The following is a 14,036-nucleotide window of genomic DNA, read 5'->3' on the forward strand; positions in this document are numbered from 1 at the left end:
TTGTATTGCAATCCTGGAGACTACCAGCTCCTCACCAAGGACTATCAGTACAGGCACCAAGGACTACATCCCAACTGCCAGGGAGACCATGGGGATTTGGAGTGCCTTTGGAGGTGGAGTACTCCGAAGTCATCCACTCCCATTTGAATCTCCCACATGGGATGGAAGAAGTTCAAATCCCTTCTCGCAGGGCCAATATCACCGGAACAACAGCCAGGAGCCCTGAGCGGTCTACAGAACCAGAAGAACAGTAAGCTTCCTTCGGGACTAGGGAGAGGAGCTTTCTCTGGTCCTTACTTAGTTTCAACTCTGGATCCCCACCCTCTCTTGCAATGACCATCAGGGTTGTCCCAGAGCCCCCCTCAAACAAAAACAAACATCAACAAAAAATTAAAATAGAGAACAAGGAAAGCTTAGAACTAGACAGAAAAAGATCAGTGGGGACTTACACATACCTTACTAGGTAGGACACAAAAATAAATTACTCCTAACTAGGGAATGGAGGATTTCTCTGCACAACCCTCCCAACAGTGTTATGTGCCTCAACTGGTGTCATATGCCTTGTTAAAGCTATAAGCCAGTTTAGACTATCCTGAAATCTGCCAAGTTCAGTAAAAATTATGCTTCAACACAATAAACTGCTAAATACTAAAATGAAAATAGACACGAAACAGCTGAATAATATCCTATAGCCATTTTAAGGTAGATCAAAGCCAGTTGTATACAAACTAAAATTGAAATGTTAATGAAGTAGTCACAGGATGTGGTTAAGAACCTGCATTTTCTAATATATCAGTCACTCAACACAATGTCAATTAACCCCACAATGTTGAAAACTGTTGATGTTACGTTATGGCTTTTAATTGATCGAAATGATATTCTGCCAGCTATGCCTTTGGACGAGAATTGGTCTCCCCAAGAAACTGTTGAATTGATCTGAACAATAAGATGCTGGACTCCATGCATGACACATGCTTGCAATGAAAGAAACAAGACTGGATTTGAACTGTAATACTGCAATAAGGTGGAGCAATCCACCACGGGGGGGAGGGCATGGGGAGGAGATTGGGGAACATCAGAGACTATGAAACAATGTTATAAAATGAAATGCATGAAATGCAATAAAAAAAGTTTGGAAAATCACACAAAAGTAGTTACACTTTTTTTTTTTGTCTTTCATCTTACATCAATTAGAATCCAAGCTTTTAACGCTAAGTCATAAACAAATCATATTTATTAGAGCCTATCAGATATATTCAGGATTAGATAATAATATATTTCTTCAAACAAAACCATATAATGTTCATAGTACTAACTCAATGCAAGAGATATGACTTTGTGCCATTTCTATTAGCTAACACACCATCAGAATAAGGTTAAGTACAAGAAAAGTGAATTAATTGGTTTTGAAGATGGCAGTAGAAAAACTTGACACACTAAATATCCATAACATTAAAGGATTAGCATAGAAGCTATGGGTTCTGATTCTCTTTTCACCCTGGACTTCTGTCCATCTTTTAGACTAAAAATAACTACTTTTTCTCTTGTCCTCTCATCTGTTTTCCTGTGAGAGTGTTTTTAGTAATCAATATGATTTTCCAATCTCAGAGCTAAGATTATAGACTTTGAAGAAGACAAAGCAAGAGTGTCCTACATTTGCTTTTATCAAAAGGAAAAAAATTACTTATCTTTTATCAAAATTTTGGCAATTCTGTATGGGCTTAAAATATATCAAACTTGAAATAAGATAGATTTATCTCCCTACATCATGAATCAAAACCATCACTAAGACAACACAACAAAACCATTCTAGTGTTGTAAAGAGATACCCTGGAATTACTCATGTTTTTTTCTATGTTACTTAACCTTTTCATGTTTTATACACATGTACACACAAATTTACATAGGCATATTTGATTCATACAAGTAAAATATCTTTAAGTAAAAAAACAAATCTTCACTAATGATCATTAAGGGACTTAAGCAAAGCATGCCAAATAATTTCCAGTTCTGTCAAACCATCTATAACACAGCATTATTATAGCATTATAGCAACATGTAGCACAAAGTGTTTGGGAGATTCTGAGATCATGGCAGGGCTCAGAAGAAAGGGATATTGTGATCTCATAACTATGTCAATAACACTGAGGCAGATAAAGAAGTAATTTGTTATTGGAGACTTAAATCTAATTTCCTATCTGGGTAAAAATAACTCCTTTCATTGTTATTTATGAAAGCATATACAAACATTAAGAAAAATCTTGTGGCTTGTCTCTTAATTTCTGATAAAACAATGAATTATATTTTAATCATTAAACTAAACTTGCTAATCCACGTTAACTGAAGGCAACAATCAGAAAATTTAGGAAAATGAAACATTATTTTGAAGTAGCCTATTGGCTAGGGTTTTAAAAATTGAAATTCCTTGCAGGGGACTAAGGGAACAGAGCACTAGGGGTTCCCATTGATAAAGTTCTGATATAAATGTCCCTACCAGTGCAATAATAAATCTTTTCCCACTAATAATCAATTTAATGTGCTGCAATTTTAAAAGGATGTTTCTCAACATTCATAAACAGTGAGATATTCCACGAGGAGTTGTATATTTCAAAGCTGGAATCTTCAATAATTACAACATTTGGGCAAAGGGTAAGTTGGGCAAATTTTAGGTAACATACATGAAGAAAAAGAAAGTGAATTTATAACCATGAAAGGATATTCTGTTTTGTTACAGAACACAATGTCAGCAGAATTTCAGGCTCCTGTACTTTGTTAACCCATCTTTATTGTTCCGGTATTCCCCTCACTAGCCATTGTTTGTCAAAAATTCTAAATATTCATGTCCAGTTGCTTTAATATGTCTGTGGACTTTAACACCAAATGTCTCACACACACACACACACACACACACACACACACACACACACACACACACAGCTAAGTCACCAACTGATTCCATAAGATTAAAATATTGGCAATTGACATTTGTTCCTTATGGGTTTTGTGATGGTTAGAATGACAACACCCTGTTTGTTAAGGCTAAGGCAAGCACAGCAGACAAGGAACACTGATGGCACACTTTACTAATGCAACCTTGAAGGAGATACCACAGTCGCTCTCATGACATCAACACTTTGGCAGGGAAACTAACAATAATTAAGTGAAATGTTTATGGCATAATAGAAATCAGTAAGATCTATAAAGAAAGTAAGTAAAGAGGACTAAGGTATAATGGGAAAATGAATTGCTAAGAATGGTCAATGGAATTTAAAAAAAATGGAGCAGTTTTATGATAGATGGTATAATTGAGGAATGTTTACCTATAAAGGTAACATTTGAGCGGATATTGAAATGACAAGGAGACAACCTAATCAGCAATTTTCAGGTTAATTTCAAGCTCTTTAGTGAACAATGAACCTGTAATGTTGGATGAACATAGTTCAGCAAATCCAAAGAACAAGAATTGAGCAGTGGGGTGTGCAGAAAGTACACACATGGGGAGAGACAAGCTACACGTGGCAAAGTAAGATTTTCATTCTACATGTGGGAATTTACTTGTGGGCCATCATATTCACAGGTCACAACAATGTGCCCCTGATGGTTACTTTATCCCTTGATGCCATTTAGTTGAACTCTCTACCAACCAGATTACTGAAAACAATCTATCATGCTATCATGCCAAGTACGATGATAAATGACTGGATGCAGTATCAACTAAGAGTCACTGTCGGTCCAGCCCTGATGTGAAAATATATTTCAGTGGAAATGACCTATATGAAATGATTAAAGTATAGAGAATGTTCACAACATAGCAAGTATGATACACCCTTCACTTAAGGGATATTTGTGTACCAACAAAATACTAATTTCTCATACATTTGCCTCAAAAAGCCAGTATTAGATCTTTCTAGGCACTATGTATTAATCATATAGATTAATACATCCTTTTATATAGTGCTGTATAATTGTCCAAGCCCTTCCATACACACTGTTCCATTAAATATTAACAGTAGCTGTGATAGAGGTCAGTCAATTATAATTATCGTCATTTTAAAGATTAAGCTGAAGCTCTAATAATTTAAATGAATTATGTATAATCATGAAATGAATTAGCAATGTAGGCAATCGTAACCACTCTATACTATATGTATCAATAGGGGTATTGTCTGAGCTAAATAAAGCAATATTATTGACTCAACATAGCATTAGATATTAAGCTGGGAGGCAAAAGGAAGAGAGAATAGAGCATCGTCACTCTTAAGAAATATGAGACCACTTAGGGAGGTTTTCATATTGAGCACCAGGTAATAAACTAAAAAAAAAGTACATGTCTATATGAAATTAAGAAGTACACAGGAAGGTAGGAGATTATTCTATATCATTTGTCCTGGCAGAAATTATTTTTAAAGTAGACATGTGAACAGATTGTGGTTAGATGTTGAAACCTCTGCAGTTTGGATTTTTTCTTTCCTCATTCTCAAAAATCAATGCAAATCAATGAATGTTGCCCATTGTTTCCTCTGACTTTATGGTTTAGTGTGGAGATCTACATGTTCACTTTGTAAATTATTCTGTCTCTGCTGAAGACTTCTGTTCACAAACTTCAGAAAACGTCACTCAACCATGTCTTGTCATCATCTTACTCCACACACTAAACCTGGCAAGATTTATATTCCAACAGCCTTTTCCTAGCATTAAATTGTCAACCTTCAGTAAAGCTTGATTCACTCAAAGCTTCCTCTATTTCTTACGAGGTCAGTAGAAAAATTCTACTCAATTGGAAATCCTGAGTTGACTGCCTTTCTGAATGAATAGTCTTGTTTGCTCTGAGTGCAGTAGGTTTTTTTTTTCCCCCAATGTTTACTTGAAACCCACAACTGTCTAAATTATTTGGTATTATGTTTTAAAATCAGCCAGAATACCATCACAGAAACATACATTAGTTGATCATAAGTATTACATATTTAACCTCTCCATCCCCACTATACATTCTCTGTTAACTATAATTGTACATGTCAGGTGATGAGCACATAAGAAATTAGTACAACTTCCATTATACATTTATGCTTATGCACTTACTTTATACTTCACACCCATGAACTCCAACAGAGATGGTGAGCAGTGTCCTCAAGAGGAATACAGTACTTCTGTGAGACCATCACTATGTGATGTATGGAAAGATCATATGTTATTTCTCGTTCCCACTTTGTTTACATTAACACTGTGGAAATCACATTATGTAATCACTACGCAAAAGCTTTCCTTCTATAAGAAGTCTGAATATCAAAGACACATTTAAAGCAGAAACTTAGAACCATCTTTGTTAAAAAAAAATGAAAAATACTTACAGGAACGAGGAATTTTTTAATCTCTTCCAATGCATGACTCATACGTGAGTAAGCTTCCCCAGGTGGCGCAAACACTTCAATTAATACATGAAGTTCATCACTCAAGTGGGCATATTTGGCTTCCCCACTCTTCCTTAATTCTTCTTCCTGCAAGAGAGGTTATTTTTAGAGATACAAATCTATTCCTTTTGCATTGACTTGACATTTACTGTGTATATGACAGAAGGGTGTAATCATAGCAAATTTTCCGCAAATGGAGAGAAACCCTTGGAGAAATAAAAATTTGCTACAAGCCATTTAAGGGTTTCAAAGTCATTTTTGAAAATTTGAATGATTGCAAAAAAACTACCATAATTATCATCTACAACAGATTTTAATCAGCTAAATGAAAAGTCCTAACTCCTAAAAAGTCACAGAAATGCTATCAACTCTTTAGTGTACCAAAGTACATTCTGGAGAAAAAAATGTTTTATATCTGATGTGTATATTCTGAGATAAATGAGTATTACTACATTGCTTAAGAAAAAAATCAGAACTTAGAGCTACATTCAGCTGTGGAAGGATTACTTGCTTATGATAAAAGGATAGCTAAGAAGGCAAAAGGTTTATCTCCCAACCTATGTTTCCATGATTCTAAATTATCATCAAGCTCTATATTCATAGCAGTTCTACAAAGTTTTGCCTTCTTCTGTTCATGATGGGTATGTTAAAGAGATGGAAGTCAAGTTTTATGCTGGCTTCAATTCTTTTTAAGATACATAGCTCCTGCTTAACTGACAATACATTTCTATTACATAGACTTTTCATAGTATCATGCTCAAGCTATTATGTGAGTCAGATTAATTCAGCGCAGCTGTGAAAAAATGCAGTCCAATGAAACTTATTTTTGTTCCTGTGTAGCAATTATTTTATACACCATCTACAACCACAGAACCATTGCAAATATTCACATATTTTGCATTAAGACACTGAAGCTAAAAGACAAATTAAAGTCAAGGTAATTTTTGAAAGTGTATTTGCATACGTTAGAATTTCAAGGAAGCAAACTCTTATTACAACGCTAGCTTAAATTATACTGTGTTTATGTTCTTGTCCTCAGCAGCTGTTAATAAAACAAGCAGTTGTTTCACTGTATGTCAAACCATCAAAATGAAGAAGTAATTTATGGTTCTACATGAAGATTAAATGAAAAAGTGACAAAAGACTTAACCTGGATAAATGAAATTGTTTGCTATTGACTTCAGATAAGTCAACTGTATAACCACGCTAATCTGAACGTTTCCCTGAATAGTAAAGTGCTTTAAAACATGAAGGAAACATGAGAAACATGCAAAGGCATTCTGATTTCTTCTACAGACACCTTGAACCATTTGGATCACTTTAATATTAGCCTGGGAATACACTTTGCACTTCACTTCCTACATCAAAACAGTACTTTAAGGGCCTTGCTTAGTTTTTTAGTGCCTGATTCTCAGGTTGGGAAGAAGCAGCAGCACTCGACCAAATTAAAATGCACTCAAGAGTTATAGCAACATTTCTTTTCTTTTTGGGTCCTGCTAGGTTGCAAGCTGCTTGTTGCCTTTGGGGCCAATCTGGTTTGATAGTAAGTGCTGGAGTAGTAACAGATTTCTTGCTAGTGACTGTTTCTCATTTCTTCCTGAGCTATTTATTGGTTCACTTGCTAGCCAGAGTTTACAAAGTACGTTTACATGAGGCATGCCACTCAAGTAAGAATTGCAAACTTTAGCCTGCATAGATATCTAGAATGTTAAGTTCAACAGATTAATAATCATGAATGCCACATGCCTTTTAAACGTGGATTTCCTTCTGTTATTCCCTCATCCTTCTATATAAGTCGTTGTGCTCTCATGATGAGAACCTTAACTAAAGGTGTGCTCATCAGTGGGAAGCAGGATCGAAGCAGAGCTGGGACTTGAACCAGGCATTCTTGGGAGAAATATGACTTAAAGATGTTCTTAACTGATACATCAAATGCTTGTCCCTATTTTTATTTTGAAAGCATTTACTAAAACATTTTCAATTACTTGCATGACTCACATATTTCCATTGAATCACCCTATTCGTGAACATTGTTGAGCTGTAGATTATTGTATATATGTTATAACCAGTAAACAACCAGGTTGTAGCAAGTGACAGGGCCTGGTTTATCTTCTTAGACCTTTACCTACAGCTCCTGCCTCATCCTTTCATCATTCAAGTGACCACTAGAATGTGGCTCACATCCATCTTGATGGAGTTAGCTTCCCATCATCATTACTGATTTCTACTAAATGGGAAGGAGAAAGAAAATAAAGGCAAATTCTTCTTTTCAAGGATGCATTTCAGACATTGCATATTATAGTTCCTTTAACACATCTGGTAAGTAAATACTGACATAAAGGCCTTGGATGCAATGAAACCTGTGAATATGGTCTCAGATTGAGTGGCCAGGGGCTTATATAAAATTTAGGACTTCATGTGTCCTAAGAAAATGTAAGGATGAATACTGGTTGATAAGCTATTTTTGCCAGTCTTTATCAAGGCCAGCTAACATGATTATACTACCCTGTATTATGCCCTACAAAGTAAAATGTGAATAAATCATATCAACTTTTATTCAACATTTCATAGAGAAAAGAATGGCATTAAATAGAATCTGGTGCAGCACATTGGTGTGTGTAATTGTTAAAGAAATATATAAGGGATATTGTCGTAGGGATTATAATGCATGCTTTATTTTCTACAAAACTTTCTCATAAAAGTAATTGTCCCCAGACCCTATGGAAGTAAACCCTAAAATTCAAAATAAAAAGACTAAAATTAAAACTGGCAATTTTTCAATTTTTCAAAAAGAATTGAAAACTTTCACAAATTGGAAAAAAAATTCTTAAAAAGTATAAATGTATTTTAACAAAAACCATACCTAAAAGAGAAACTGTTTGCCTTTTATTGTATTTTTCTTTTTTAATTATTATTTTATTTTGATAATCTTTACATAGTTGATTAGGCCACAGAGGATCAAGAGTTATAAGGAAGCTGGGCAAGATCACTGTTTCCAAATTCATTCATTGATTGTCTGTCTGTCTGTCTGTCTCTCTTTTCTGCATCTGAGGTAAGGGGGGGGGAAGGGAAAAGCCCCACTCGGCCTCCCACCCATTTCAGGGTCCCTGACGTGGCGCATGCTCTGCGGGCACTGTTCAAGTGGTTTTGACAGTTCAACACTTCTGAATTGCTGCCAATCTCGCCATTCCAAGCACAATGGAATCTCTTCAGAATCCACTGGCTGACATAGTTCACACTGGAGTCTCCATTTGCTCAGATTATTGTACTTTTCTTAGTTGATTTTTATAATAATAATGGTAGTACTGCAGGAGCCATGATTTTGATATTGTATTCCTAAAGAAAATGGTTTCATGTAGTACCGTTCTCTATTCCCACACGTTTCAGGAAGAGGCTATAGTTGTGATGCTTCTCATCCCCAAATCTATGAAATAGGAAGTCCAGTTAGCTGACAGCTATGTACTTCATCTTGCCCAAATGTTCAAGAAAAATGCCCCAAATGAGACATGCCATTAAGTATTCTCTTACAACTTTTGAACCTAAGCATTTTGGCTGACAATTTGACCATGAAACTCATTATTTCTCAAAATGCCCTAAAATACTTACTCATGTTAAATTGATCAGGGGGGTCAGAAATTTCATTTGAAAAATCACAAAAGAGCATGAAGATAATACCGATAAATCAATTGCAAACAACTTTTTAAAATCTTCATTTGATTTCCCATGCTCTCCCCTCATATCATTAACTGCATTATAATTGTCTCTCCTCTGATCCTAATTCTTGTTTTACTCTCTTTACTCCTGGGATTTCCTAAGGAATTTCCAATTATTTTCACCTCTGTTAAAGAAAGGAATATGGTCGCTGAGTGCTAATCCAAAGTATATGACCAGTTCACTACAGCCTACAACAAAGTGAACAAAAGCCAAACACCTTTGATAGACATAATGAGGATCATCCGTTGCTTTTGGAACGGCCTTCGTCACACTTCTTTCCATGAATGCTGTGTCCAAGGATTTTGTACACATTCCTACATATAGTGCTCTTACAGTGCGATCCTACTAAAAGAGCATATTTCTGCTTTTCAACCTAAGAATAGCATTCACTTGCTGTTTACATCTGTTATATACATCTGCTCATCTGAAAGATAGAATAACAGAAAGAGGTATTTTCCATCCACTAGTTCACTTCCCAAATGGGCATAACAGCAAAGGCAGGACAAGGCCAAAGCCAGGAGGCAGGGATTCTATCTTAGTCTCCCATGTGGGTGGTAGGGGTTCAAGTACATGGGCAGCTTTTGAAGTCTGTCCAGGCATATTAGCATGGAGCTAAATCAGAAGCAGAGCAGCACGAAATTAATCAGGCCCTTGCAAATGGGATGCTGGCTTGCATGTGGCAGCTTAATCTGCTTGCACCACCATATGAGCTCCCCTGTTTTTATTTTAAAAGAACAGATCATAAATTGTTCATGATGTTTTGTAGACAATACAGTACTGTTTGTGTTACTCCAAATTCTTGTATTTTGCCCTTCCAGATTCTATCGTAATATATCCCAACATCACCACCACCAAAACCAATAACACACCGCTTGAATAACTTAAATCAGGCTCAATAACTAGTAAGGATATAGAGGTATACATTATATGATTCAGTTGTAATCTTCATAAGCATCTAAAAGAATAATCTCTTCTAGGATCCATTTAATAAGTTCACAGGATCAAATAAATATTTCTTCCCTGATAAGATATTTATACCAATGTCCCGGGTAGCCATTTGGTCTGATAGCTCAGATGCCGTATCTCCTACTGGAATGCCTGTGTTTGATATCTGCTTCTGGCTCCTGACTATGCCTGCAATTGTAAACCCTGGGAAATAGCTAAGTTCTTGCCATCCATGAGGGAGATATGGAATAAGTTCTTGGCTCCTGATTTCAGCCTTGGCAGAAACTCAGACATTATGGGCCTTTGGAAAGTGTACCAGTATATGAAAATTTTTTTAAAAAGGATTTAATAAATATGAAACAACTAAAAAAGTAAATACAGCAACTCAGTGCTGTGATAGTCTTTCTAGCAGACTTCTTTCTAATCACCCACATTGTTCAAAACCCACCAACTCAACTATCTAAAGACAAGAATGGCAGCTATTCCTTGAAAATATTTATAAAGGTTATATTTATTAATGTCATTCAGTATCTTATTATATTTTTTTTTACTTTGCTGTTTTAAACATTCCCAAATGTACAGCAGGGTATGAAATTTTACTGTATTCATACTCTACTTCTAGTTATTTTAAATATTATTTCATAGCCCTTCATAATATTTTGTCCCTATATCAATAACATGACCATTTTGAGATTTATTTTTACACCTAAGTTTCATTATGCTTTCATGTCCTGAAATCATTGTACGCTCCAAATGTGTTTTATACAACATGTAGAAGAAACTTGAAAAATTCTTGAATTCTTTCACTTGGAGTGAAGCTCATTCTGCATTTTCCTCAATCAAAGAATATCTTTACCCCATTGTTTTACCCCATGTACATTCTTTCAAAATGTTCAATAACCTATGTTCTAAAACCTGGGAATGAGAAGAATTGTTTACCTGGATTTTATTATCTCAGGAAAAGTATTAAATCATCATTGTTCAATGAAAATATTTGATAAGGAATATGTAGAAAACATTTTACAAAGTTTTATTTATTTTAAAGGCAGATTTACAGAGAGGGAGAGAGATCTTCCATCTGCTCACTCACTACCTGAGTGACTATCATGGTCATGCTAAGCCAGATTGGAGCAGGAACCTGGCACTCTGTCCTTGTATGTCAGCTATGGCCATTTTCCACTGTTCCCAGATCAGGATCAGGGAGCAGGACTGGAAGTGGAACAGACAGGACTCCAAACGTTGCTCATATGGGATTCCATCATCACAACTGGTGGCTTATTCGACAGGTCCCATTGAAAGAAATGTTTAGTGAATTTCCCTAAAATGCACACAACAGGGCTTTACTAGAGGCAGTTGCAACAACATACCTGCACCTTCGCTCCCCAGTCCACACCAATGAATCCACTCTGCAAGTTCTCCAGCTGTGATATTGATTTGGGACATAAGCACACCAGACCAGTGGTTTCTTATATAGACACTCTAATACAGACTAGATCAGTGAAAGAGCCTTGAAGCAGGAATGAGAAGGTTCTTCTAAGAACCACCTCTATAAACTGGTGCAGATATTTTGTTCTTGTGGCCTGCTGATCTTATAGATGCAAAGGAAATGTGATAACCAGAGAGAAAACTCAAATACTGCCATATAGAACAATAGGGTTGACAGAAAGGTGCCTATCCAGCCCACTACATCAATCCAACTTGACCTAGGTACATAATAAAACTCTAGGTAAAATATATTTTCCTGAAAGTTCCAAAAACTAAAACATTAGATAACTCATGAAAAAACAATGGTATTGCTAAAGTTAAAAGTTTTGATTTACTATGTGACTTTTCTTCAGGGGTATCATACTACTAATTATATTCTCCAATAGGATGATTTGATGGTTCATGACCAGGAAAATTCAAAATGATTGACTCCTTTTCATGTCAATTTTTGCACGTTTTATGCAGATTATATCATTTTATCTTCATCAGAAGATGTTGAGTTATAGAAGGAGCAGATTTAGGAGAAAGGACAAAAGGATTTTGGCACCACCAAAGTCTACATTTTAGTTAAAATCTCTGGTATTCATTGTATATGTAATTTGAGATCAGTTACTTAGTTTTACACACTTGGCCATTATGTACAAAATAAAGCAACATTATATCTCTTACGTTAAGAAGAAATGCAGAAATGTATAAGTCACATGTATTCAGGCAAGCATTTTTTCTGCATGCCATATCAGAGTGCATGTGTTTGAATCCCGGCTACACTTTCCATTCCAACTTCTTACAAAAGCACACACTGGAAGCAGCAGGTGATGTTTTCAGCATCTGGGTCAGTACTGTCCACGTGGAAAACCTATATGGGTTCCTAGCTCCTAGCTTTGGCCTGGCCAGCTCTAACAAGTGAACCAAGAGATGGGAGCTCTCTTACTCTTTTTGTCTGCCTCTCACATTAATTAATTAATTGCAAACATAGTGCTGGTGTATTTTAAAGATTCATTAAAAACTTTTTAAAAATCATCTGAGCCAGCATAATGGCTCAATTGGCTAATTCTCCCCTTGTAAGTGCTAGGATTCCATATGAGTGTTAGTTCCTGTCCTGGATATTCCATTTCCCATCCAGCTCACTGCTTTTGGCCTACAAAAGCAATGGAGGATGGCCCAAATCTCGGGACCCCAGCACCTGGGTAGGTGATCAAGAAGAATCTCCTGGATCCTAGCTTCAGATTGGCTCAATTCTAGGCCAGCATTTTGGACAGTGAACCAAGAGATGGAAGACATTTCATTCCATCTCTCCTTCTCTCCATAAAATTGCCTTTCCAACAAAAATAAGTAAATCCTTTTAAGAAATCACAAAATTTTCTCAGGGAAACTTCCAGTGTTTAGAAAGAGGCTTGAATTTGGCTTGCCTAACTCCAAAGTCACACTCTTATGTTCATATGTGTTTATTATGAATAGTAATTTCATGTAGTAGATTACAATGTTTTTAATTAAATGGTGCTTTGATGTTAGTCATTAGGCTAATTTTAACATATGGCTTTAAGGAATGCGTACTTGAGGACTGTTTTAAATTAAAAAACTCAAGTGCATTATTAGGATAGACAAGTAAAAATTAACATTCCTCTAAGTCTCAGTCTGTTCAGGATGATGTAACAAAACATTTTACAGTTGGTGGCTAATACAACAGATACACATTTCTTACAATCCTAGAAATTCAAACTGAAGATGCTGGTCAGTTCCCTTCCTGATTAGCATTCTTTTACTTGCAGAGAGCTACCCTCTTACAATATCCCTACAGGGCAGAAAAAGGATTATGGTTTTCTCTTCCCTCTAAAGGGAATTTCAAGGTGTATCATCTCCCTGATCCCTCTGAAAGGACCTCCTTCCAGTCCCATCACATTGTGGATCCGGGCTCCAAATGGGGAATATTAGCCAAGGGGCTACAAACTAGGCCATTTTCACCTTCTTGAATTTGAATCATTCAAATAACACCATTATTATTTGAAGTGCTATAACAGAGAAAGAAGGCCATGTATGATGCCAACTACCCATCCAATTTTTTGTTTCATCATGGCCAGGCTTAAGGAAACTAGATCTTCCTTAATAGTACATAAAGTTAGACTAATGATTTCACAATTCTCTTTACTTCTACTTCTTTACCTATAAATGATGATAGTAATAACAGTGATAACATAAGTAATCATATAGTAATCCCAGATTCAAAATAATATATCAAATTGTATATTATCTGAAAGACAATTACTCCAAAATTCCAATCATTATCCTGTGATTAGTTTTTACAATAATGGAAATAAACTAAATAATCAGAAACCTGTAATGTCTACAATACCATATGTGTAAGTTTTATACTTTGGATTATACTTTAGCATTATTATTGTCATTTTATCCTCAGTGTGATAATATACTAAAGTGCATTTTGAAGGTTTTTTCTGCTTAATGCCCCCAGGGAACTCCATTTTAACA

The 14,036-nt window shown here is 35.7% G+C and overlaps 1 protein-coding gene across 2 annotated transcripts in view; it reads right to left on the reverse strand.

The window, feature by feature from the left end:
- Positions 1–14,036, reverse strand: part of KHDRBS2 (KH RNA binding domain containing, signal transduction associated 2) — a 449,395-nt gene that overhangs the window by 221,715 nt on the left and 213,644 nt on the right. For both annotated transcript variants that reach the window (XM_040983036.1, XM_040983037.1), the window contains exon 4: positions 5,349–5,495. In XM_040983036.1, the coding sequence (XP_040838970.1) occupies positions 5,349–5,495 (147 nt within the window). The remainder of the gene's footprint in view (positions 1–5,348; positions 5,496–14,036) is intronic.

The sequence above is a fragment of the Ochotona curzoniae genome, unplaced genomic scaffold (genome assembly GCF_017591425.1).
Source record: "Ochotona curzoniae isolate NIBS_2020 unplaced genomic scaffold, NIBS_Ocur_1.0 contig_3819, whole genome shotgun sequence".
Taxonomy (NCBI): domain Eukaryota; kingdom Metazoa; phylum Chordata; class Mammalia; order Lagomorpha; family Ochotonidae; genus Ochotona; species Ochotona curzoniae.